At 41.7% G+C, this 26,964-nt stretch overlaps 2 protein-coding genes across 7 annotated transcripts in view; one reads left to right on the top strand and one right to left on the bottom strand.

Moving 5' to 3' along the window:
- Nucleotides 1-22,834, top strand: part of mms22l (MMS22-like, DNA repair protein) — a 176,928-nt gene extending 154,094 nt beyond the window's left edge. For all 6 annotated transcript variants that reach the window (XM_068025904.1, XM_068025889.1, XM_068025917.1 and 3 more), the window contains 6 exons: nucleotides 4,677-4,846; nucleotides 9,179-9,390; nucleotides 11,743-11,912; nucleotides 15,949-16,045; nucleotides 18,109-18,276; nucleotides 22,400-22,834. In XM_068025904.1, coding sequence (XP_067882005.1) covers nucleotides 4,677-4,846; nucleotides 9,179-9,390; nucleotides 11,743-11,912; nucleotides 15,949-16,045; nucleotides 18,109-18,276; nucleotides 22,400-22,481 — 899 coding nt within the window. In that variant the 3' untranslated portion in view covers nucleotides 22,482-22,834. The remainder of the gene's footprint in view (nucleotides 1-4,676; nucleotides 4,847-9,178; nucleotides 9,391-11,742; nucleotides 11,913-15,948; nucleotides 16,046-18,108; nucleotides 18,277-22,399) is intronic.
- A 1,803-nt stretch (nucleotides 22,835-24,637) lies between these two features.
- The window catches only part of klhl32 (kelch-like family member 32), a 321,468-nt gene continuing 319,141 nt past the window's right edge, over nucleotides 24,638-26,964 (bottom strand). The window contains exon 11 of the mRNA XM_068018683.1: nucleotides 24,638-24,769. The gene's annotated coding sequence lies outside the window, so the exon portion shown is untranslated. The remainder of the gene's footprint in view (nucleotides 24,770-26,964) is intronic.

Raw genomic sequence — 26,964 nt, 5'->3', positions numbered from 1 at the left:
CCTCTGAGTTTATTGCCCTCTTATCCTCCCTAAATCTCCCTGAACTATCGAGCAGGCACGAGGGGCCTACTCCTGCTCCTAATTCGTATGTTCGTAAATCTCTCCTAATATGTAAACTCTTCAATCCATATTCACGGTCATTCCCTCGACCTTGCCTTCCCATGTAGTCTTGCTGGTGACATAGTATCAATTCATATAAGGCCATCTCTGATCATTTCCTTGTATCATTCATCATCCACATCTCCCTTCCACACCCCAACCCTACCTCCTTCCGTATCCGTCCCCGGAAAAAACTATACCCCAATGTAGTTGTATACAGAATGCTACATGATACGATTTTTTAACTTTTATATGTTTATTAAAGAGTTGAACATGCAATACACTTTAAGTGGCTAAGTATGCTACAATATCAAAGATTACTAAGAGATGTAAAATGTAAAACGTAATCTTATTTTTAAAATAGAATCCAAAAGTTCAACCTTAACAATGTTACAGCAAAATATCTTAAAATATCCATCAAAATTTAAAGTAAACTGTGCAGGCGGCACAGTGGCGCAGTGGTTAGCACCGCAGCCTCACAGCTCCAGGGACCCGGGTTCGATTCTGGGTACTGCCTGTGCGGAGTTTGCAAGTTCTCCCTGTGTCTGCGTGGGTTTCCTCCGGGTACTCCGGTTTCCTCCCACATGCCAAAGACTTGCAGGTTGATAGGTTAATTGGCCATTATAAATTGCCCCTAGTATAGGTAGGTGCTAGGGAAATATATAGGGACAGGTGGGGATGTGACAGGAATATGGGATTAGTGTAGGATTAGTATAAATGGGTGGTTAATGGTCGGCACAGACTCGGTGGGCCGAAGGGCCTGTTTCAGTGCTGTATCTCGCAACTAAATTCCCCGAATAAGCCATAGGTTGAGAAGCATTGATGAGGAATTCAATACTTCTGGTTTCTTGACTCAAAACTCTCATGTTTATGCTGTTTGTAATCCATCATCTCATCTTTTAGAATGTAGCTGTTAGTTTTCTGTGTGTTGTTCCTGCTTTTGAGATCCATATATGGTAATATCATTAGCTACTATCCCCATAATGTATTTGCTGGAAATCCCCTGCTCTTGAAGTTGTGAGCTTTTATCTGGTCAAAATGTTTGTATTTGGATTTTACTTGGCATCTGTTTTTGTAAGTACTATTTCATTTTGTAATTAATTATCTATAATTTTTTTTATGGTACCTTGTAGCATCTTTTGGAGTCAATAGATCACGAACACTATCAACTAATTAGGTTTATAGCCATCCTGTACTGACTTCACATAGGATGTTTCAATATGTGTCATGTTCTAATTCCATTGTAGCAGAGACCTTGAAATGGATTTAACTCTACCCTTAAAGGGGAATTACAGTGAGTCTTGAAAACTGACCATTTATTTAATCTTTAATTCTAAAAGGTATAATGTATTAATTAAATCTAAATGCTACCAAATTAAGCCTATATTTCATCACACACCTTTGATGCCCTAGCCCCAATAAAAAGATCAATCTCTCTAACCCTCACTGTTCCCCCGGTATGGTGCTCATCTCTGCTACCTCAATTCCAAGGGGCACAGACTTGAAAGGATATGGCAGACAACTGGTTTACCCATCCACTGCCAGATCTGGCTGGAAGACTTATAAGGCTATCAGCCCTGCTCTCGTCTGCTGAAACTGCTCACAATTGCAGAATCATCCTGCAATGCAAAGATAATCCTGGCTTCTTTTTTCTACTACAAACCATCTTCTTAACCCTCCGCCCTGAACCCTCCACCTTCACTTCCAACAAAAAGTGTGAGGAGCTCATGGCCATCTTTGTCACTAAGATAGAGACCATCAGATCAGCTGCCTCTACTGCATCCCTCTCATCCACTTGCCCACCTGGCCAAGCTTCCTCAAATGCTCCCCCAGCCTTCGCCCTGCACTCGCATCTTTCTCTAGTATCTCTCCTATCTCCCCTCGTGCCTTCTCTGAGCTCATCTTGTCCATGAGACTCACCCACTGCTCTCTCGATCTTATTCCCACTAAACTGCTGATCACCAAACTCCTCTCCTGGTCCCCATGTTAGCCATTTTGTTAACAGTTCCCTCTTTTCAGGTATGGTTCCCCTCTCCGTTAAATTTGCTATCATTGCCCCTGTCCTCAAAAAAACATTGGCCCCGCCATCTTTGCCAACTCCTGTCCCATCAGCAACCTCCCTTTACTCTCCAAAGTCCTTGAATGTGTTGCCACCTCCTAAATCTATTCCCATTTTTTTTGGAACTCTATGTTTGAATCCCTCCAATCTGGTTTCTGCTCCTGCCATGGTACTGAAACAGCTCTTATCAAAGTCACAAATGATATCCTACATGAATGTGACAAAGGTGAATTTTCCCTCCTTGTCCTTCTCAACCTGTCTGCAGCCTTTGACATCATTGACCACACCATCCTCCTCCAATGCCTCTCCACTGTCGTCCAGCTGGGTGAGACTGCTCTCACCTGCTTCTATTCTTATCTCTCTAATCATAGCCAGAGAATCACTTTCAAAGGCTTCCCTTCCTGCTCCCACACCGTTACCTCTAGTGACCCCCAAAGATCTATCTTTGTCCCCCTACTATTTCTCATTTACATGCCGCCCCTTGGTGACATCATCCGAAAGCACAGAATTAATTTTCACATGTATGCTGACGGCACCCAGCTCTACCTCACCACCACTTCTCTTGAGTCCTCCACTGTTGCTAAACTATCAGACTGCTTATCTGACATCTAGTACTGGATGAGCAGAAATGTCCTCCATTTAATATTAAGACTGAAGCCTTTTCAGTCCGCTCTCCAAACTCCTTTCCCTGTCTAACTGACTCCATCCCTCTCCCTGGCAAAAGTCTGAGATGAGCCAGATAGTTTGCAACCTTGGTGTTACATTTGATCCCCAGATGAGCTTCTGACCTCCTATTTGCACCATCACTAAGACCACCTATTTCCACCTCTGCAACATTGCCCAACTTTGCCTCTGTCTCAGCTCATCTGCTGCTGAAACCCTCATTCATGCCTTTGTTATCTCTGGACTTGACTATTCCAACACACTGCTGGCTGGTCTCCCACATTCTACCCCCATAAACTTGAGGTCATCCAAAACTCTGCTGCCCGTGTCTTAACTCGAACCAAGTCCTGTTCCTCTATCACCCCTCTGCTCACTGACCTATACTGTCTCCTGGTCAAGCAACATCTTGATTTTTAAATTCTCATCCTTGTTGTCAAATCCCTCCATGCCTTGGCTGTTCCCATCTCTGTAATCTCCTCCAGCCCCACAACCGTCTGTAATATCTGCGCTCATCTAATTCTGGCCTCTTGAGCATTTCCAATTTTAAGCACTCCACCATTGGTGGCCGTGCCTTCAGTTGTCTAGGCCCTAAGCTCTGGAATGCGTTCCTTATACCTTTCTGCTTCTCTACCTCGTTTTCCTCCTTTAAGACACTCCTTAAAACCTACCTCTTTGACCAAGTTTTTGGTCATCTGGCCTAATATTTCCTTTTGTGCTTGGTGCCATATTTTGTTTTATACATGTCCTGTGAGGCACCTTGGGATGTTTTATTATGTTAAAGGCCAAATAAGTATAGGTTGTTGTTATATAATTATAAATTGTTGCTGTATAGGTTCAGAGGATGTTAAATTCAGCACAACACTTCTTTCAAAAAACAAAAGGAATGATGGATTCTATATTGTATATTTTCTATGACAAAATGTAATGACGAGCCTATGTGAAAACTTAGTAAGGCTGCAGTAAGATTGCTGTGCAGTATTGAGCTCCAGGCTGTGGGTGGATAGTGCAGCACAGGACACAATGCAAAATCACTAGGATGCAGCTTGTTATGATGAAATACAAATATGGAAACTTTTTTATTCATACAGTGCAGATTTTATGGCAATATGATAGAAGTGTTTAGAATTAAGAGGGAATGGGACAGGGAAGACTGTTTCCGGGACTTGAGCAGTCTAGAATGATGAGCTATGGATACAAGATTAAATGTTGTTAAAGATTTAGGATAGAGGGCAGAAGAAACTGTGCAATTCTCCTCCAGGGTTAGTAGTTAAGGCAGAAACTATGCCAGTATTTAAGATTAGAAAGGATAGGTAGACAAAAGAAAAAGGGATGAAGGGTAAATGGTAATGCAGACTCTTTGGGCTGAATGGTCTCTTTTCTTACTGTAACTTCTGCATATGCAACAACATTCTATACACCATATAGATTAATATACAAACTACTTGTGAGTATTTTATCACGTCTGAGACCTCGCTGAGGTTTACTCCCATTATTGTATCTAAATGGTGGGATAATTACTAAACAATTAAGGATAGAGTAACCATTTCATACCAATGTCTGTTGCCTTATGTAAAATTAACCTGAAATGAACACAGCTGTGTAAAAATTATAGGAATTGAAATATGTATTATAATTTCAAAAATATCGCATTTGAGAGGAATTAAATAAAAGAATGCAATCAAGTTGGGAATTATAATAAATGTAATTCACTTAAACAATGGACATTAATCCTGCTAAGAATTTACTGAATTCCTGTATTTAAAATTACAATTCAAATTAAAATTTGAAATAACGTAGCAATGTTGACTGCTTTCCAAACCATATGATACCCACTTTATTTGATTTTTATTCATAGGTTGCATTGTCAAGCATTGGGCACTGATATTGTCCACTTCAAAGGCTCAGCAGCTCTTGTTCCGCATCATTGATTGTCTGCTGTTGCCACATACTCTGTTTCAGCAGGACAAAGGACTGCCCCCAGCAATGCTGTCTGCCATCCGAGATAACTTGTCTCTGTATCTTCAGGTGAGCACTGTCACTGTCACACAACTTGTTACCTTTGGAATAACCTGAGGTTTTTTTCCCACAAATTTCCTTCTGATTTTTTTTTCTTTCTACTCTTGGGTTCTGAATGCTTTTTATCCCTTCAAATCTCAGAATGTCCTGCGTGTTTTTTTTTATTTTATTTTTTTATTTAGATATACAGCACTGAAACAGGCCCTTCGGCCCACCGAGTCTGTGCCGACCATCAACCACCCATTTTATACTAATCCTACACTAATCCCATATTCCTATCACATCCCCACCTGTCCCTATATTCTCCTCCCACCTACCTATACTAGGGGCAATTTATAATGGCCAATTTACCTATCAACCTGCAAGTCTTTTGGTGGTGGGAGGAAACCGGAGTACCCGGCGAAAACCCACGCAGACACAGGGAGAACTTGCAAACTCCACACAGGCAGTACCCAGAACTGAACCCGGGTCGCTGGAGCTGTGAGGCTGCGGTGCTAACCACTGCGCCGCCCTTCTGTAGGAGTGAATGGTGCAGATGAATCCTGCACTTATCTTACTGTTAAAGTTACTGCAAGGTAGTAAATATTGCACCCAGATCATACAGCAACCTATCCAGCTTTAGTGGAAAAGCACCATTCCCTAGGCCTATAGTGCTGAGTATTACAATAGTCTGTGGTAGCAATGTTCCAGTGAATCATCATATTGCAATAAACTGATATATTGTGGAGTACTTTTTTCGCTCTGGTTGTTATGATTTCCCATGGCAAATCAGCAAGGAATCTTGCCAATGTAAATAAAGCAAATTTTTACTTGGAGGAGAAAAAAAATACACATTTTTAAATATTGCAAACATCAAGCTACAATGTAAAAGGAAATTTTCTGAGTTCATGTGAACGCAATAAATTGCAATGTGATACGTGTCTTTCGTAACACATGCTGGCAGCTCTCACATTCAAACATGTGGACCAGTCCTGTTCTCGTTTTTGGTCTTAAAACTGTTATTGAACCAGATTCCTGTGGCATGAATGTTATACTGATGGAGGTTGGGCTTGTGGGGAATTGAGTGGTACAGTGGATTACAAGAGCAACTATTTGCAATGATATGGCATCCTTAACGTGGAAAAATGCCAAAAGGTTCTTTGCAGAAGACAAAAGAAAAGGACCCCATTCTTTGTGGGAATTAGGAGGGGTGACGGAAATCCTGGTTGGCTTTTGGAAAGCTTTTAAGGACAAGGAAGGAGATAGTGAGATGGAGGAGCAGTGTTCAAGAGAATAGTGTCGAGACAATAAAAGGGTCTTTCATCAGTGGTGGATTGGAAAGAAAGAGACCTCAGGATGTCTCAAAGTGTTTTATAGCCAATTAAGTATTTTTAATGTGTAGTCACTGTTGTAATGTAGGAAACGCAGCAGCCAGTTTGCACACAGCAAACTCTCACAAACAGCAATGTGATAATGACCAGATAATCTGTATTAGTGATGTTTAGGAATAAGTATTGCCAGGACATCAGAGATAACTCCCTTACTCTTTTTCAAAATAATACCACAGGACCTTTTACATCCACCTGAGAGGGCTGTCAGAGCCTTGGTTTAACATCTCATCTGAAAGATAGCATCGCCAACTGGGCAGCAGTCCCTCAGTGCCAGCCTTGATTTTTTTGCTGAAGTCCTGTGGTGGGATTTGAACCCACAGTTTCTGGCCCAGAGGCAAGAGTGCTACCAACTGAGCCTCAGTTAACACCCAAGAACATTTAGGAAGTAGAAGTCGTGGATGTGGGAGGTGCTGTTGAAGAAGCCTTGGCAAATTCCTGCACTGTTTCTTGTAGATGGTATACATTGCTGCCATGGTGTCCCACTGATGGAGAGAGTGAATGTTTAAGGTGGTGGATGGGGTGCCAATCAAGTGGGCTGCTTTGTCATGGATGGTGTCGAGTTTCTTCAGTGTTGTTGGAGTGACACATATCTAGGCAAGTGGAGAGTATTCCATCACACTCCTGACTTGTATGCTGTAGATGGTGGACAGGCTTTGGGGTGAGTCCCTTGTTGCAGAATACCCAACCTCCACAGTATTTATGTGGCTAGTCTACTTAAGTTTCAGTGGTGACCCACAGTGTGTTGGTAGTTGGGGAAATGATGTAAAGGGGAGATGGTTAGATTCTCTCTTGTTGGAAGATGGATATTGCCTGGCAATTGTGTGGCGTGAATGTTACTTGCCACTTATCAGCCCAAACCTGAATATTGTTCAGGTTTTGCTACATGAGCATGGACTGCTTCATTACCTGAGAAGTTATGAGTGGAACTGAACACTGCGCAATCATCAGCGAACATCCCCATGTCTTACCTTATACGAACATACAAATTAGTAGCAAAGGTAGGCCATTCCGCCCCTCAAGCCTGCTCCGCCATTCAATACGATCATGGCTGATCTGTTTGTGTTTCAGATTCCACAATCCCATCTACCCCCAATAACCCTTGATTCTCTTGCCTAACAAGAATCCATCTACCTCCACCTTAAAAATATCCAATGTCCCCGCCTCCACCACCTTCTGAGGCAGAGAGTTCCAAAGTCGCACAACCCTCTGAGAGAAAAAAATTCTCCTCAACTCTGTCCTAAAAGGGCGACCCCTAATTTTAAAACAGTACCCCCTAGTTCTGGACTCCCCCACAAGAGGAAACATCCTTTCCACATCCACCTTGTCAAGACCATTCAGGATCTTATAAACTTCAATCAAGTCTCCCCTCACTCTTCTAAACTTCAGTGAAAACAAGTCCAATCTGTCCAACTTTTCCTCATAAGACAACCCGCTCATACCAGGTATTAATCTAGTAAACCTCCTCTGAACTGCCACCAATGCATTTACATCCTTCCTTAAATAAGGAGACTAAAACTGCACACAGTATTCAGATGGTCTCACAAATGCCCGGTATAATTGAAGCATAAAATCCTTACTTTTATTTTCAATTCCTCTCGTAATAAAGGATAGCACTCGATTAGCCTCTTTATTACCTGCTGTACCTGCATACTAGCTTTTTGTGACTCCTGCACTAGAACACCTAGATCCCTCTGCATCTCGGAATTCTGCAGTCATTCTCCATTTAAGTAATACTCTGCTTTTATATTCTTCCTGCCAAAGTGAACAACTTCACATTTTCCCACATTATACTCCATCTGCCAGATTTTTGCTCACTCACTCAACCTATCTATATAGGTCTACAGCCTCCTTATGTCCTCTTCGCAACATACCTTCCTACCTGTCTTTGTGTCATCTGCAAATTTAGCTACCATGCCATCGCTCCCGTCATCTAAGTCATTGATATAGATTGTAAAAAGTTGAGACCCCAACACAGACCCCTGCGGGACTCCACTCGTCACATCTTGCCACTCAGAAAAGGACCCATTTATACATACTCTCTGTTTTCTGCCAGCCAGCCAATCTTCTATCCATGCTAATATGTTACCCCCTACACCATGAGCTCCTAATTTGTGCAATAATCTTTTATGTGGCACATTGTCAAATGCCTTCTGGAAATCCAAGTTTAGTACGTCAATGGGCTCCTCTTTATCCACAGCACATGTCACTCCTTCAAAGAACTTCAACAAATTTGATGTACGAAAGGTCATTGATGAAGCAGCTGAAGATGGTTGGGCCTAGGATACCACCCTGAGGAACTCCTGCAGTGATGTTCTAGGGTTAAGATGATTGACCTCCAACAACCACAACCTTCTTCCTTTGTACTAGGAATGGCTCCAACCAGTGCAGTGTTTTCCCCCTGATTCTCATTGACTTCCGTTTTCCCAGGGCTCCTTGATGACACACTGATGTCAAGAGCAGTCACTCTCACCTCACCATTGACATTTGACTCTTTTGTCCATGTTTGAACCAAGGTTGTAATGAGGTCTGGAACTGAGTGGTCCTGCAGAGCCCAGACTGAACTTCATGATTGTTCAGACTCTGATTTCCATAGTAAACTTTGCACTAATTGATTCAACTTATGGTGTTTGCTTACTCTTCTGTTTTGCTTACTGTTATTATTTTAAACATCATTTGAACAGTTTAAACAAAAGCAGTTTTTCTTTAGTTACCAGTAATTAATTCTGAGACACACACGTGGCCTGGAAATATTTTTTGCTTAGTCAGTCAACAATAAGCTATCTATCTTGGCCGGCTTGTCGGTTATAATGTAGAGCAGAGTTGGCTAATTGATGAATAAGTGAGTATATTTCTGCCATCTTGGAGGTGCCTGTTGTGACTCTGAGCTGGACCCAAAGGGACATATCCTGAGGGGACAATAATAGGTTGGAAATCAGTTGAGTATAGTCTGAAATTCTCTTTCCTATTGCAGGGTCTGTCAGCTATCATTGGACAAACTACAGCTCAGATTGCTTATGTTAAACAGCAGCTGCGGAAAATTATTCAACAGTATTTTGGTCGCTTTCTTCCATCGTCACCTACTGGATCGGGCATTGTGAATCACCCAGTATTACTTGCACTTTGTGAATCAATCCCAATGGCTCAGGGTCAGAACCTGCGGAAGACAGTTCTTCTGGTCATAAAGTAAGAGATTTTTGAGTCCTTTTATATCAATGGATTCATACAGTGTAAAATTCCTAGAGTAGAATCTTATCAATCTTATCTATAACAGAAGTTTAGTGGTTTGTAGCAGTGTGTTCTATTGAATAATTTGAAAAGCTAATTATAGATTCCCACCAATTCATTATCTGTGCAGATTCAGACTGATTTAGAATAGTCCATTAGTAAATAGCAAATTAGTAAATGTTTAACTTTTCAGTAACATTCTCTCATAGTCCTGTTTTTCAAATGGTGTACTTATTTAAGGAGCTCTACATCATACATCCTCCTCTAACTAAAAGGACCAGAATAGCTTTGTCACAATTGTTATCAGTATCAAATCTGGTAATGCATGCAGATGAACTACAGGAGTCTGCTAAACTGTTAATTCTTTCTTTTCTCCTCGTCTACCGCTCATCCAACAAATATTTCTACATGAGCTGAAGAACTAACACTCTGGTAATTTCAAGTACAAACCAGATTCAATAACTGTGGTTCAAATGTCAACACACATTAATCTGATGAACCATCTTTCTTGTTTAGCAGTTTATGTGTTTGAAAGCCTAAGAAAAAGTACAGCATTAAAGTCTATAATTCCTCAGCAAGCACAGAATGGCTCATTTGCGGTTGTCTGGCCTAATTTAGAATCTCGGTTGCAGTTTCAAATCTGATTTCTCTCAATAACCCAAAATGAGCATTTTGAGATAATAGATGACTTTATATTAGTGGGAAGTAGAAGTTTAGCAGGGTCCCTAAATATCCTATCTTCCCAGCTGAAAGAGTAACCAATGCAATGGATAACCATGTATAGATACTGTAACAGTGGCTTAGGTGAAAAATAAAATGAAGTACTGGTGTAACACTTTCCAGTTGAAGAGTAATCTTGAAGTGAACATTACAGAACATAACAGAAAGTACAACTAAATTTGAATCATATCTTCTTAAAATTGTATGTATAATTCCTTTAAAGTTAATTTTCTGCATTCGTAAGAACTTTGTTAACATACTTTTAGATTATTTATCACTGGACTGTAGAGTTTAAGATCAAAAATGTTAGAAGAGAATGTTTATTTCTAGTTCTGTTAAACATTCCAAATGTTTTGTCAGTTCTGCATTAGATTGGGTACATTCAGGAGCAGATCATTCACCTTTCTGCGCTGTCTATAAAAATAAATGCCCATCCCTGCTGCATCATTCAATATTACCATAAGCAACAATTTGCTTCATTAACATGGCTTTCAACACAAAGGTGATACAGTGAAGACTGATCATTTAGTCTTTAAATACTGCTTGTAATGCAGTCTGTCATTCAGTACATACTTCCAACCCCTCGTACACCATTAGGCCCAACACCATCCACTGAAGTAATTTTCATAGTGCCTCTTCTTGTGTATTTTCAATATCAAGCAACTGGTTAGCCTTATTCTGTAAATGGCTGACCTTTGTGAGATAAAGTGGACTGGATTTCCATTCCCAGGTTCTGATCCCGCTGTTGGGATGAAATGTGGGTTAGGAATCCAGAAATGCCGACGGCAGGACCCTGAGGGAGATTTTGGAGGAGATGCCAATTAGCAGACCACCTCCAGGAGCCTCAACCAATTAAGGACGGCGAGTGGGCTCCACAGCCGTGAAGGCCAATAAGAGTGCTTGGCTCTGGGTGGCTGGCAGCCCCACCAGGAGAGGTAGGCAAGATGGAGGTGCATTCCAAAGGCTTTAGAAAGTTTAAAAATAAAAAAAAGGCCACAGCCGCTAGGCCATCATTGTGGAGGGAGAACTCTCCACAGGCTAGCATGCAGCCACAGCTGTGGCTCTCTGACCCCAGTCTGCCGCTGGGAGGCCACTTCCAACCATCCGACAGGCTTTAGCCTCAGCAGAGGCTCCGCCTGCCGTCTGGAAAATTCCAGATGGCGTCAGATGAGTGCCCTCAATAGGTACTTTAATTGGCTGTCACCCGCTGAAGCGGCCTCCATGAAAATATGCTGGCAGTACGAACAGGCCACCAGACTGGTACGCCAGCCAGTAGCGTGAAATTGCCGGCATGCCCGCCTCTGGTTCTGTCTCCTCAGCCCAAAGAAAAGTCACCCCAGTCTCTTAAAGAGAAAAAGGAAAATGGCATTGAGGTAGAAGATAAGCCATGATCTAGTTGTATAGTGGAGCAGGTTCGAGGGGCCGAATGGCTTCCTCCTGCTCCTATTTCCGATGTTCCTAAACACGATTACCATGAATGATAATGATATTAACCTCTTGTTGCAATTTAAATTTGTGCAAATATTCAGTATTAATATTTTGTGTATGTGGACAAGTTCTCAACTTATTCTCACAAATTATTCTTTCCAGTGAAAATTATATGCAGTTCAGAGGTCATGCTCCTCCTCCTCGCTTAGCAGCAGTCCTGTCTTTCCTTCATGAACTATTCAGAAGAAACCAAAGTAGTGATGCAGCCAGTGAGACAAAGTTACTCCTGCCGACAGTGCTGAAATGTCTAATGTTTGTGAATGAACCACAAGGTATGTTTTCTCACTGACTCCTGTTGACTGATGCCTTTATCTTAATGTTTCCACTCTTCATCACCTTTAAGCAAAAAAAATCCCCACAATTGCTTTTCCATTTCATTCTTAATGTGTAGCAAACACTTTCATGATACCGGTGTTGTGTTCAGTCGACTCTCAAAGTCTTCCTCAAAGAAAATAAATAATTAAGGACAGAAAACTAAGGAGTAGAATTTTTGTTTTGGGCGCAATTGGCAATCTCGGTGCAAATTGCACCCAAAATTGTGTTGTTTTTGACAAGGTTCTTCCCCAAGTTTCCAATCAAACTGATTTCCATATCGCTAAATGCAAAATCTTACGTGAACCAGCGCAATCAAGCAGCATTCAAAAACTTAATTTAAAAAACAATGGCTTTTTAAAAAGAAAATCCATTGTATAGTTAATGGTGATAACTTGATAAAATTTGATTGATACAGCTGAAAACGGGTTTATCACAAAAAATAAGCATTTTAAATCAGTGTCAATCCACCACCTGTGGTAACCCAATTTTAAATTACTGAAAATAATTTAAAAATAAGCAAAACTCTTTTCTAGTTAGGTTGGGGTACACTAGTGTCCACCTTAATAAATTAAAACAAAAATTCAGAATCTACCTATTCGTGTCCTCACCCCCAAAAAACCCAGCATAACTTTTGGAGCCTCCTTGGAGGCCTGCAAACCAACTCAATTAGCGAAAACTCCCGATGGTGATGAATTCCCCTTGGGAGTGCGGCCAGTTTTGTGGGCGGGGCCTGCTTCTCGCACAATGTTTTTCAAACTAGCACAAAAGATCGTGGAAACTCAAGTGGCACTGACCGCAATTCGGAATCCAGAATTGAAGTTTGCAACTTGTATGTATAAATCTAACTGTGGAGTTTTATTGTCAGATTTCAGCTGAATAAGTGTTTGCCACAAAAAAAAATCAAGGATTGGCAACTCAGGAGTTGACTGAGGCATCAACTCCTCTCTTAAATAGGTGTGCTACATATACCTGTAGGATAACCTTACCTCATGTCAATCTTTGTATTTTATTTTTCCCTTTCATCTCCCAAGATAAGATGCTATGCTGTCACGATGTATCTAACCTGCCCAGCTGAGAAATGACTGCTTTCATTTATGTGGCAGGCAATCAGACCTGTTGGCAAATTAGTGTTTATTTTGTGTACATTCCAGCAGCCACAACAGTGCATTACTGACCTTTTCCCGTTTCCCTTATCAGCTTGTAGCTTGCTATACAGTGAAAAATATGATAGGCTCATCTAACCCTGGGGAAGTCGCCTGATTTGGGATGTGTTGGCCTAATTCTGTTACAACTGGATTTTTAAAAAACTTAAATAAACACTATCCTCAGGAGGGTAAAAATGTTCCTGAGTTATTAAACATGATATTTGTTGCATGCTGCTATTTAAAATTTTGAAAATGATGCCAGTTCATTTGTCACATGATGACATTATCAGATGCCCCATGAGCATCTGAACTAACAATAGACTTGACAGCCAATGCCGAACCCATTTGCATGTTCTAAAATGAAATAAAATAGAAATAAATAATGAGGATTTTTATGGGTATTGTTCATCTGGTTCAGTTTATATTGCAACCTTTCATTGTGGTCAAATATTTTGCAGTCTGTCAGATATTTTTGATCGATGCAACACCAATTAATTAAGTTGTGAAAATCATGCTAAGTACCCATAGCATTTCTTAGGCATTCAGTATCTAGAATCACATAAGCTACCACATCATTCTTACTGTACACTAAAGTGATGTGAAATGTAGAACTAGATTATCTGCCCATTCAATTTATGCAATGTGCAGTGTTTTGTTTCCTACCTAATCTAGTTTTACTAGACTGCACATTTGGTGCCTGCTGTTTTATAAGGTTAGATATAAAATCCTGTATGTCAAGTTAAATAATCATGCTATGTCTCTTATTACTGATGCAGGAAAAAACACATTGTTAAGTAATGAAGCCAGAATCATATTTGTACCATTGCACAGCCCTGCCACATCTTTTTAAAGAAGTGATCACCATGACAACTGTTTTAAGTGACATCAGTTGCATTTGCTTGAATCATGGCTTCATGCTAACCTCCAGTTCAGGAACAACTGTTCAAAGATCACAGCAGAGAGAAAAAAAACTTTTTTTCTACGTGGCAGTAGAAAACTTGATGATGCCATCAAATAGTTGTGACTTATATAATCCATAAATATTCAGTGATAAATTTGTCAAATTGGTCTGCCCTATTGATGTTGCTTTCATCATTTATTCCCATCCTTCATAGATCTTGGGCCTGGTGTGCTGAGTTTCATTGTAGTTTACAGATAATGATGCCATAGAGTCTCAATTTCCTTAAAAAGACTTCAGACAATATTATGAATTTCTGTGAATTCTGCTCTTATGCAGATGAAAGAAAAAACTTGTATTTATACAGCACTGCATAACCTCAGGGCATCCCAAAGCAGTTCACAGATAATGAAGTGCTTTTAAAGTGGAGTTACTGAATGCAGGGAAATATACCAGACAATTTTTACACAGCAAGGTCCAACAAACAGCAATGATATATATGGCCAAATATTATTTTAGCGATGTTGGTTGAAGGATAAATATTGACTAAAACACTTCGTGAACTCATCTGCTTTTCTTCAAATAGTGCCACGGGATCTTGTATGTCCACCTGAACAGGCAGCTGGGACCCTTGTTTAACCTCTCATCCAAAAGATGGCACTTCTATCAATGCAGTGATCCTTTAGTGCCTTTTTTTTCTTTGTTTGTGGGATGTGTCACTGGCAAGGACAGCATCTATTACCCATCTCTAATTGCCCTTGAGAAGGTGAACCACCTTCTTGAACCGCTGCAGTCCATGTGGTGTAGGTACACCCATGTTCGGGAGGGAGTTCCAGGATTTTGACCGAGCGACAATGAAAGAGCAGTGATATAGCTCCAGGTCAAAGTGGTGTGTGACTTGGAGGGGAGCTTACAGGTGGCGGTGTTCTCATGTATCTGCTGCCCTCGTCCTTCTAGGTGGTAGAGGTCGTGGGTTTTGGAAGATGCTGTCAAAGGAGCCTTGGCGAGTTGCTGCCGTGCATCTGGTAGATGGTGCACGCTGCTGCCCCTGTACGCTGGTGATAGAGTGAGTGAATGCTTAAGGTGGTAGATTAGGTGCCGGTCAAATGGGCTGCTTTGTCCTGGATGGTGTTGAGCTTCTTGAGTGTTATTGGAGCTGCACTCATCCAGGCAAGTGGAAAATATTCCATCACACTCCTGACTTGTGCCTTGTAGATGGTGGACAGGCTTTGGGGAGTCAGGAGGTGAGTTACTGCCGCAGAATTCCCAGCCTCTGGCCTGCTGTTGTAGCCATAGTATTTATAGGGCTGGTCCAGTTAAATTTCTGGTCTTTGGTGACCCCACCAGCCCCAGATGTTGATGGTGGGGGATTAAGCAATGGTAACACTGCTGAATGTCAAGGGGAGATGGTTAGATTCTCTCTTGTTGGAGATGGTCATTGCCTGGCACTTGTGTGGCGCGAATGTTACTTGCCACTTATCAGCCTAAGCCTGGATGTTGTCCAGTCTTGCTGTGTATGGACATGGGCGGTGCTTCCGTATCTGAGGAGTCGCGAATGGTCCTGAACATTGCGCAATCATCAGCAAACGTCCTCACTTCCGACCTTATGTTGAAGTGAAGGTTACTTATTGAGGTCAAGTACTGATATGCCAGCCTAGATTATGTGTTCACGCCTCTACAGCAAGGCTTGAACCTGTGCCCAATCTGACTCCGAGGGCATGTGTGCTACAACTGAGCCAAACTTACATTGTAAAAGTGGTTGGATAATCATGCACCCAAATTTTTCTTATGCATTTCTTGTGATGGTGGTGGGAGGGGGGGGTGGGGTAGGGAAGGGGATGGGTGGATGCAATCTTCAGTTGGCAGAAGTGCAAGCCAAAAAAATTGCCCCTTAAAATCCATCTTCGTTTGAATAAGTTTGAGTAATTATTTTATGTATTTTTTTTTCAGTGAAGAAACTGACCTCTGAGGTCATGCAGTGTATAATTGAAAATTGTCAGTCATCAGCTCCATGTCAGACTTACCCTCACTTGATCTCTGTACTAAGGTAGGTACTTTATCGGGTCTGCCTATATATGCTCTCGAATTTCACTGTGCTCGTCACTTCTGTGAGCGGATGAATTAACTTTGTTCAGGAGTGTGGCCATACAGTCCATTATCTCATTATGCAATCGTGCTGTGTAGGAGTGGAACAATAGAGGTTATTTGTGATCTGAACTGTGTGTCTTTTGCATGTGTACTCCTACAATCTTTTAGAAGGTGACTAACAATTTAACGCAATGAAGCCAGACACAAATGATTATTTTAGAGATAGAAAATGAATGTACAGATTGACAGCTGTAATTCAATTTTACCTTGATTTAAGAACTACAGAACCTTCAAGAAAAAAGGAAACAATAAACGTATGTTAAATTATTCGTACTACTGGATTCACTGAACCTTTTTTGGTTAGCTGTCTGATTCTGTGATGGACAAGTTTTCTCTTGCAAGGCCAGTCTTACTCCCTTGACCTAGTTGTCTGACTGTCTGCCCATATGTTCCTTTGTTTTTTTTCTCCCTGTGTTCTAGCCAATGGGAAAACTGCCTTCTGACTTCTACTCTGTAAAGTCATTCGCCTGCAGGCATGTTAATACAACTGTCTACCTCTCGTCCCCTCTTTGGGGGAGTGGGTTTAAAGGTATTCTCAAAATGAATAATGGTCATCCTGGCTCCAAGGGTTTGGGATGAGATCATTAATCTACGTTGTCTCAGTTTGAAATAGACTGTGAGTTGCCTTATCTGGCTTTAATTCACATATTTAATACATGGCCCTTTAATAAATAAACTAGAAAATGCTGGAAATACTCAGCAGGTCTGGCAGCACCTGTGGAGAGAGAAACAGAGTTAACGTTTCAGGTCCCGTGAACTTTCACCAGAACTGGCCATCTACCTGAAACATTAACTCGGTTTCTCTCTCCACAGATGCTGCCAGACCTGCTATTTCCAGCATTTTTTTTTTATTTTAGATTTCCAGCATCTGTAGTATTTTGCTTTTGAATAAATAAACCACTTAAGTATTTCAGCCTGTGGCTTTTTAAACCTATGCAAAGCCAGTTTATTTTAAGACAAAACACATCTTTAACTCATTTTCTAGTCAATTCCATGAACACCAAATTCAAAAATATGACAGGAGGTCTGAACTTGGGGGCTGAAATTTATGAATGTGCCGCAGATTGCGGTGGCACACTCTGCTGTTGGTGGACTTCGGGCACGGATGCACCATCGCTGAACCCCCGCGATATTTCGTGCGGGGGCCCATTTAAATGGAGGGGGCGGAATGGTGCCCTCGATGACGTAGAGGGGGCAGCTGCTCCATCCCCAGCAATGGCGTTCAGCGCTGCCGCCATTTTTAAAGGACTTCAAGCCCTGCGGTAACAATTGAAATTTTAAAGGGACATTAATTGGAAATTTGTGTGAAAAACTAAATAAAAGCTGGAATCCCCTCTCCCACCACCACCCTTCCCCCCACCCCCAATGTTCATTTTTGGACCTATCCCAACCAAAGTAAAATTAATTCCCAACCCGAACTTTCCCCCTGAACCTCGTTCCATTTGCCCTTCAACCCCTTTCCATCATCCCCACAACAAATTACAATAGTTCTCCCTTCTTTCCTCCCTGCCCCCCACCCCACCGCCCTGGAATTTTCACTCCTCCCCCCCCCCCACCAGCCCACCAGTGTCATGCCTCAGAACTCCGAATGGAGTTCCGAAGGCATGGGAGTTTCAGCCGGCGGCCGGAATATCAGTGTGGCATGGCTGTCGCTACCAGGTAGGTAAGTGTTCTTTCATTTTAATCTAATTTGCATATTAAAATGAAGGCTCTGCTGCCGAGTGGCAGGTGGGCCACACCGAGGCCTTGCCGCCGCCGGTAAATTACATAGAGGCCTTCTCAGAACCGGAGGTCGTACAGCCCTATTCTGGAAGAATTTTCCGGGTCTTCCCACCACGACCCCCGTGCCGGAGGGCTCATAAAATTCAGCCCTGGGAGTTGCTCATTAAACTTCATTAGAATTTTCTTATAACTCGAACTAAATTGTTAACATATTGACAAAGACTGTTGAAACCTCTCCAGACAGTTCATCCAGGAGTATATTGGGATCTACGATCACCAGGTATACAACATCATAGAGATGATTACAGCCCTGAATCGAGATTTGGTTATCGGTCTCATTCCCACACTAAGTCAGACACTGAAGGACACTGAACATAAGCGAGGACTGGGCAGGAACAATTCACAAAGGTAAGTCTAGTTCCAATTGTCAATTCTTAGAAGATGTTGATGGTTTCAGTTGAGACCAGTCTGTCACTTGAAAAAAAACTTGAATTAACAAACCGCATTGCAGTTCCAGTGGTTGCTTAGGTATTGTACTGAACAAATTGATATGGAAATAATTAAATAAATAAAAGCTTCAATATTTCATTGTCATAGTTTTGCCCTAATATTATTGATATATATTGAAGTATTTTAGGAAATATAATTGCTCAGAGTGAAAAGGGAACATTCTCAAATATGGGTAACGTGCTGTGGGCATCCGCAGAGTAAAGATTGAAAACAAAGTCCCTGAATTTGAATATGTTCAACAATGGTTTATATAAAAACTATTTAAACCTTTAGTTTTCTCCCCCATCCTGCTTTTTTTTAAAACCTATTTGCATAATTTTTCTTTACGAAATGCTTTGTAGTCTTGTATATTGTATAATGCAAGGATAATTTTAATTTTAGTTCCTTTGAAAAATAAAAGCACCTGACTGCTTTGCTAAGTCAATAAGTAAATGTATTGTTCATTATATCAGTTCATATCAGCCAGGGCATAGTTTGTACCATTTTTTTGGACGGCACAGTGGTGCAGTGGTTAGCACCGCAGCCTCACAGCTCCAGCGACCCGGGTTCAATTCTGGGTACTGCCTGTGTGGAGTTTGCAAGTTCTCCCTGTGTCTGTGTGGGTTTCCTCCGGGTGCTCCGGTTTCCTCCCACATGCCAAAGACTTGCAGGTTGATAGGTAAATTGGCCATTATAAATTGCCCCTAGTATAGGTAGGTGGTAGGGAAAATATAGGGACAGGTGGGGATGTGGTAGGAATATGGAATTAGTGTAGGATTAGTATAAATGGGTGGTTGATGGTCGGCACAGACTCGGTGGGCCGAAGGGCCTGTTTCAGTGCTGTATCTCTAAACTAAACTAAACTTCTTTGGTATGTCTTTGGTTAGGAAGAGGAAAGGGATCTGCCTGGATTCCCATTCTGAATGCTCTCCAATGTCCCCTGTTGGAAATTACACTTGCATGGGAATGACAAAACCGCTTTCTCAAACACTGTTCTTGAAAATACATGTGTTCTCCTTTTCTCCACTCAATCCATCAAAAAAAATAAATACTGTTTTATTCTGCTTTCCAGCAGTAAAGTCTCTGGGCAATTTAATAGGATCCATCTTGAAGTAGTGGTTCAAAAACAAGAAATGCTGGATTCACTCAGCAGGTCTGGCAGCATCTGTGGAAAGAGAAGCAGAGTTAACGTTTCGGGTCAGTGACCCTTCTTCGGAACTGACAAATATTAGAAAAGTCACAGATTATAAACAAGTGAGGTGGGGGTTGGGCAAGAGATAACAAAGGAGAAGGTGCAGATTGGACCAGGCCACATAGCTGACCAAAAGGTCACAGAGCAAAGGCAAACAATATGTTAATGGTGTTTTGAAAGACAAAGCATTAGTACAGATTAGGTGTGAATATACTGAATATAGAACATCAGCAAGTGCAAACCTGAAGAAAAACAACCTGAAAAAAACAGTGGGTAAGCAAACTGAACAAACTAAGATGAAATGAAATAAATGCAAAAAATGTAAAAAGGAATGCAAAAAAAAGGAAGAAAAAATAACTAAAAATGACTAAAAATGAAAGTAAGGTGGGGGGCTGTCATGCTCTGAAATTATTGAACTCAATGTTCAGTCCGGCAGGCTGTAGTGTGCCTAATCGGTAGATGAGATGCTGTTCCTCGAGCTTGCGTTGATGTTCACTGGAACACTGCAGCAATCCCAGGACAGAGATGTGAGCATGAGAGCAGGGGGGAGTGTTGAAATGGCAAGCAACCGGAAGCTCAGGGTCCTGCTTGCGGACTGAGCGGAGATGTTCCGCAAAGCGGTCACCCAGTCTGCGCTTGGTCTCCCCAATGTAGAGGAGACCACACTGTGAGCAGCGAATACAGTATACTACATTGAAAGAAGTACAAGTAAATCGCTGCTTCACCTGAAAGGAGTGTTTGGGGCCTGGGATAGTGAGGAGAGAGGAGGTAAATGGGCAGGTATTACACCTCCTGCGATTGCAAGGGAAGGTGCCCTGGGACGGGGACGAGGTGGTGGGGGTAATGGAGGAGTGGACCAGGGTGTCGCGGAGGGAACGATCCCTTCGGAATGCTGACAGGGGAAGGGAGGGGAAGATGCGACTGGTAGTGGCATCACGTGATGCCACTACCAGTCGCATCTTCCCCTCCCTTCCCCTGTCAGCATTCCGAAGGGATCGTTCCCTCCGCGACACCCTGGTCCACTCCTCCATTACCCCCACCACCTCGTCCCCGTCCCAGGGCACCTTCCCTTGCAATCGCAGGAGGTGTAATACCTGCCCATTTACCTCCTCTCTCCTCACTATCCCAGGCCCCAAACACTCCTTTCAGGTGAAGCAGCGATTTACTTGTACTTCTTTCAATGTAGTATACTGTATTCGCTGCTCACAGTGTGGTCTCCTCTACATTGGGGAGACCAAGCGCAGACTGGGTGACCGCTTTGCGGAACATCTCCGCTCAGTCCGCAAGCAGGACCCTGAGCTTCCGGTTGCTTGCCATTTCAACACTCCCCCCTGCTCTCATGCTCACATCTCTGTCCTGGGATTGCTGCAGTGTTCCAGTGAACATCAACGCAAGCTCGAGGAACAGCATCTCATCTACCGATTAGGCACACTACAGCCTGCCGGACTGAACATTGAGTTCAATAATTTCAGAGCATGACAGCCCCCCACCTTACTTTCATTTTTAGTCATTTTTAGTTATTTTTTCTTCCTTTTTTTTGCATTCCTTTTTACATTTTTTGCATTTATTTCATTTCATCTTAGTTTGTTCAGTTTGCTTACCCACTGTTTTTTTCAGGTTGTTTTTCTTCAGGTTTGCACTTGCTGATGTTCTATATTCAGTATATTCACACCTAATCTGTACTAATGCTTTGTCTTTCAAAACACCATTAACATATTGTTTGCCTTTGCTCTGTGACCTTTTGGTCAGCTATGTGGCCTGGTCCAATCTGCACCTTCTCCTTTGTTATCTCTTGCCCAACCCCCACCTCACTTGTTTATAATCTGTGACTTTTCTAATATTTGTCAGTTCCGAAGAAGGGTCACTGACCCGAAACGTTAACTCTGCTTCTCTTTCCACAGATGCTGCCAGACCTGCTGAGTGAATCCAGCATTTCTTGTTTTTGTTTCAGATTTCCAGCATCCGCAGTATTTTGCTTTTATTGAAGTAGTGGTTAGTGGTCTGGACTCTTCTGCTGATCTAGCTGATAAATGTACTGTGTAGTGTGCAACTGATTCATACAGACTGGTAGATTTCAGTGAAGCGCATGCTGGGCTTTGATACTGCCACTGATCGAAAAACCTGCTAACACTCACTGTCTTGACTCGTGCATGAGCAATAGCCACATCAGGGAGGTAATGAAAGGGCCCTTCCTCCCCATGAAACCATAATTCAGAGTCCCTGCCTTCAGGAAACAAGGGGAAAAAAGAGGATTTTATAAAATTGGTACAAATTCCTTAATTTGCAATACAATAGGCATGTAAATATGGTTAAGTACAAAGTCTTTCAGTATCTGCATTTGGTTAAAAAATATGCTGTACTTTCTTCTGCCACTTGGATCTAATTGATCTCAGCCATTTTACAAATAGACAACAAAAAAACTGCAGTACTAGAATCTGAAATCAGAAATAGAACATGTCAGAAAAAGTTATTCAGTAGCTGCAAAGAAAAAGTACACCCTAATGTTTCAGGTATGCTATCTTCATCAGTAATGAATAGATGTACTTCAACCAAATGAATGTGATTTAAATAAATCGTCCAGTGTGTAAATCTACCATTGGTTAATTAATTGAAAAGAGATTGGGCAATTCAAAAATGTTAGGTACTCCTTGACTAAGAACGGGAGTCGGCGCCCAGATATACAAGCACAGAAGCTGGTCGTGTTTAAAAGCTAGTTATATTCTTTTCTCCATAAGAGAAAGCCAAGCTACACCATGATGGTCAGATTTAGTTACATTTAGTCTGAAGAATGTATCAATTGTATCCTGGTTGTGTTTGATTCTGAAAGTATATTTTCTAAATATATTACAGAGAGTCCTACAGAAGACTGTTGGCCCTTCTTGGGGAGGAAGGGCAAGCGGAAATCATTAAGTTGGAAAAAGAAATTGACTAGGTCTAACAGAGAAGAGGTTTGCAAAAGCCAACATCAGAATGCCTCCTTCTGGCACTGAGAGGAATGCTGAAATAATCTGAAAAGCTTTTTTTAAAATATGTAGATTCTTAAATGTATTATAGTTTTTTGTGACATAGCAATCAAGAAAATCATTTTTAAGTGAAGGTTTGGAACTCAAGTTTTGTCTGCCTGTTTTATTACAGAACTCTACTTGATGGAAGTTAACTTTAAATATTACTTGATAAAGCAAAAACCAGACATTTGCACATAAACAGAAATTGTTGTGATAAATCAGTGATAAATGTTGGAAGTTTAATTGCAATTGATTTTGAATTGTACTCGTGGATATTGCACTAAACATAATTAATAAATTCATGCATTGGATGTGAATCTTGTCTTGCCTATCTTGAGTTCACAGCCAACTCAGCAAGGTAAAGCAAATAAATTGGAGACGAGGAGACGGTGGCAGAGTGACACTGTCGCTGGACCGGTAATCCAGAGGCCCAAGCTAATGCCCTGGGACGCGGGTTCAAATCCCACCACGGCAGCCAGTGGAATTTAAATTCAATTAATTAATAAATTCAACAAATTAATAAAATCTGGAATTAAAAGCTAGTCTTAGTAATGGTGCCATGAAACTACCATCAAAAGTGTTGTTAAAAACCCATCTGATCCACTAATGTCCTTTCAGGAAGTAAATCTGCCGTCCTTACCTTGTCTGGCCTACATGTGACTCCAGACCCAGAACAATGTAAGTGACTCTTAACTGCCCTCTGAAATGGCCTAGCAAGCTACTCAGTTCAAGGGCAATTAGGGATGGGCTGGCCTGCCAGTGATGCCCACACCCCATGAAAGGATTTAAAAAAAACTGGAATTAAACATTTGCAGCTGGAGAATTTTCTTACCTACCATTTACACAGGTTTCTTTCCTGAGCAGTGCATTTCCATAAAAAATAGGGCCCAGCCATCAGGGATTTCATCACCAGTTACCCTTTATGTGTCACCTTATGTCATGTTTCCTATTTCAGATACTTTTTACAATCACCAAAGTTCCAGTTTTATTCCAAGGAGTTCTTTAAAATAAAATGTGAACTTTAGGTTTGTGTACTTACAAACATAACACCATTGATTTCTGACATTATTTGAAGCCTTTATGAAAAAGCAGTGGCACATGTCTGCATCAGGAAACATCACTTAAGTATCATTCCTACAAGAAATGTTCTGAATTATCCTGTACTTACCCTATTGTACTTATATGGAATACAGGATTACCTGGATGGACTCAAAACTAGGAATGGGTGTTCAAAATGTTAGCAAGATTACTGTGGTTCTACTAACAGCAGGTGGAATAGTATAGGTTTAAGCTTACTACACCTGACTGAACATGCATTTGAGATGTCAAGCCCAGTAATCATTTAATGCGTCCAACAATGAGCAAGTCATTCAGCAGTTGTTTTTCAGAATCATGATGACCAGGATCTGTGCTCATTACCCCTCCACTTCCTCATGGACCAATATACTTTCTCAACTTGCTTTCAAATGATTTAATAGATTGGTGCAGTCACTCCACCAGTTTTAAAAAAATATGCAACTCTACTGCCTATCTTTTGAAGCTGCAAGTATAAACTGCATTAAAAAGGATTCTTGAATCTTTACTAATGTACTTGTGCTTCAGAGCTGTTTGACGCTTCTGTGTAAATGTCAATTATGGGCCATTTGCAATGATATCCATATAGAGTCATAGAGATACAGCACCGAAACAGGCCCTTCGGCCTGAGTCCGCGCCAGCCATCAACCACCCATTTACACTAATCCCATTTTCCCTCTCACATCCCCACCTTCCCTCAATTTTCCTACCACCTACCTACGCTAGGGGCATTTCTTTTTTGACAATGGCCAATTTACTTATCAACCCACAAGTCTTTGGCATTAATATACTATCATCCTTTGCATTAGGAAGCATCATATTAATAAGCAATGAAATCACCTGTCAATGTAGCTGTCAGACAAATTCTAACAGTTTAATAAAAAAGTTTTTGTTTGATATGTAGGAGGGGTTTCAGATTACTGAATAAATTGGAATCTCAATACCATTCCTGGAATTCTATCAATGACCCAGTAAACAAAATTATTCTTAAAACTGTTTATTCGGAGAATTCTTCTAAATACAAACAATGTGATGAAAACAGATGTAACAGGTCGAGATTCCAATAGTATAGCAGATGACACAATGAGAAAACAAATATAACTATCACTTCAAAATGTCCAGAACACCAATCCAGGATAGCCTGTAAGACAAGAGACATTATTAGACCAAAGTCAAATAAACATGGTAGAATTGATGTAGGATAACTTTCGAGGAAGTGTGTTACATCAACCTTCATCACAATTCAAACAATGGGTCCCTAAAGGAGTAACGTGCACACTGCATTAATATTAACGTAAGACAGCAAAACGGGAAGGGACACTTTACTGATCAGGGAAATTAAGCCAATGAAAAGGGCCTGGGAGAGAGGGAAAATAAAGTTTGCAAGTCTTTCTGACTCAGACCCTTACAATACCCACCAACCAGAATCCTCACACAAAAGGAATAAATTACTCCAGGGTTGTGGAACTCCAGATATGGCACAAGCACAATAACTAAGGAAGGGAATCCAAATTTGCAGGAATTTCACGAGACAGACAGAGAAAGAGTACATCGTTAGGCTACTGACCCGTGCAAATGTTGAGGCAGCCATTCCTGATGCCACAGAGGTCAGTAAAATAACCCAGCTTAGAATTTTGCAGGATCTCAAAAGATAGTACCAGAACGCAATGACATGGAGTGGTCTCTGCGCCTTTCATAGCCCAGTAATGGGATCAAAAGACATGGCTGTAAGATATGAGTGTGCTAACTTTCCTAGCTCTTCTCTAACAGCTGGCATCTCAGGATACTAACAGTACAGATGAGTTAGTAATTTGTCGATTACAAGATTTTAAATTCAAACTTCCAGAGTCCATTAAGAAACAATATGTTTAGCCAAGAAATAGGCTTGCTGTCATAATAAACAGTGTAAAAAACCACCAGAATCATTGCTCAAAAGCTGAAAAAGAGACCTCTGATACGGAGAGGATATTGAGGATCGGGAGTTAACTAGAAGTCATCACCTTTTGGGAGGAGCCTTGTAATGCTGCATAATATTGAACTGTCTCTTTCTGATGTAATAAGGCATGACAATCCTACTTCATATCATCAGAGGAAACTACTGTCTTGTGGAGAGTGTCTCAAGATTGTCACATTAGGAGCAACAGGTAGAAAGGCCTTATAGAATATAGAACTATTGACATGAACACATTTTTTTTTTTATTTCCAAAATATACTTTATTCATAAAAATCTGTAAAAATTACATTGCCAAACAGTTTCCAAACAGCACCAAAAAATACAAACATTGCAAGGGAGATCAGTTTCCTTCAATACTGTCATGAGTTTCTTCCCAACCCTTCCGTTTCTCAATTGTCATGTCAATTACAGTTTTACATTTACAGCAATTCAGAATATTAACGATACAGTTCGAGGGGTTTCCCATGGATCCAGCCCCTCAGTCTAGCTTGGTGGGGGAACCTTACACTGTGGTCTTTCCCCATTGAGCCTTTGCTGCGGCTGCCCCAAGCTTTAGTGCGTCCCTCAGCACGTAGTCCTGGACCTTGGAATGTGCCAGTCTGCAACATTCGGTGGTGGACAACTCTTTGCGCTGGAAGACCAGCAAGTTTCGGGCAGACCAAAGGGCGTCTTTCACCGAATTGATAGTCCTCCAGCAGCAGTTGATGTTTGTCTCGGTGTGCGTCCCTGGGAACAGCCCGTAGAGCACAGACTCCTGTGTTACAGAGCTGCTTGGGATGAACCTTGACAAAAACCACTGCATCTCTTTCCACACCTGCTTTGCAAAGGCACATTCCAGGAGGAGGTGGGCGACCGTCTCTTCCCCACCACAGCCAACGCGGGGGCACTGTGCGGAGGGGGCGAGACTTCGGGTGTGCATGAAGGATCTGACGGGGAGGGCCCTTCTCACCACCAGCCAAGCTACGTCTTGGTGCTTGTTTGAAAGTTCTGGTGATGAGGCATTCCGCCAAATGACTTTGACGGTCTGCTCGGGGAACCATCCGACAGGATCCACCGTTTCCTTTTCCCGTAGGGCCTTGAGGACATTCTGTGCAGACCACTGCCTGATGGACCGGTAGTCAAAGGTGTTTTTCCGCAGAAACTGCTCCACGAAGGATAGGTGGTACGGCACGTCCCAACTGCACGGAGCGTTCCGCGGCAATGTGACCAGGCCCATCCTTCGCAACACCGGGGACAGATAGAACCTCAGCACGTAGTGACACTTTGAGTTTGCGTACTGGGGATCTACACATAGCTTGATGCAGCCGCACACGAAGGTGGTCATCAGGATGAGGGCCACGTTGGGTACATTTTTCCCGCCCATGTCCAGAGATTTGAACATC

This window comes from Heterodontus francisci, chromosome 3 (genome assembly GCF_036365525.1).
Source record: "Heterodontus francisci isolate sHetFra1 chromosome 3, sHetFra1.hap1, whole genome shotgun sequence".
In the NCBI taxonomy this organism is placed as follows: domain Eukaryota; kingdom Metazoa; phylum Chordata; class Chondrichthyes; order Heterodontiformes; family Heterodontidae; genus Heterodontus; species Heterodontus francisci.
This window is presented reverse-complemented; position numbering and strand designations above follow the sequence as displayed.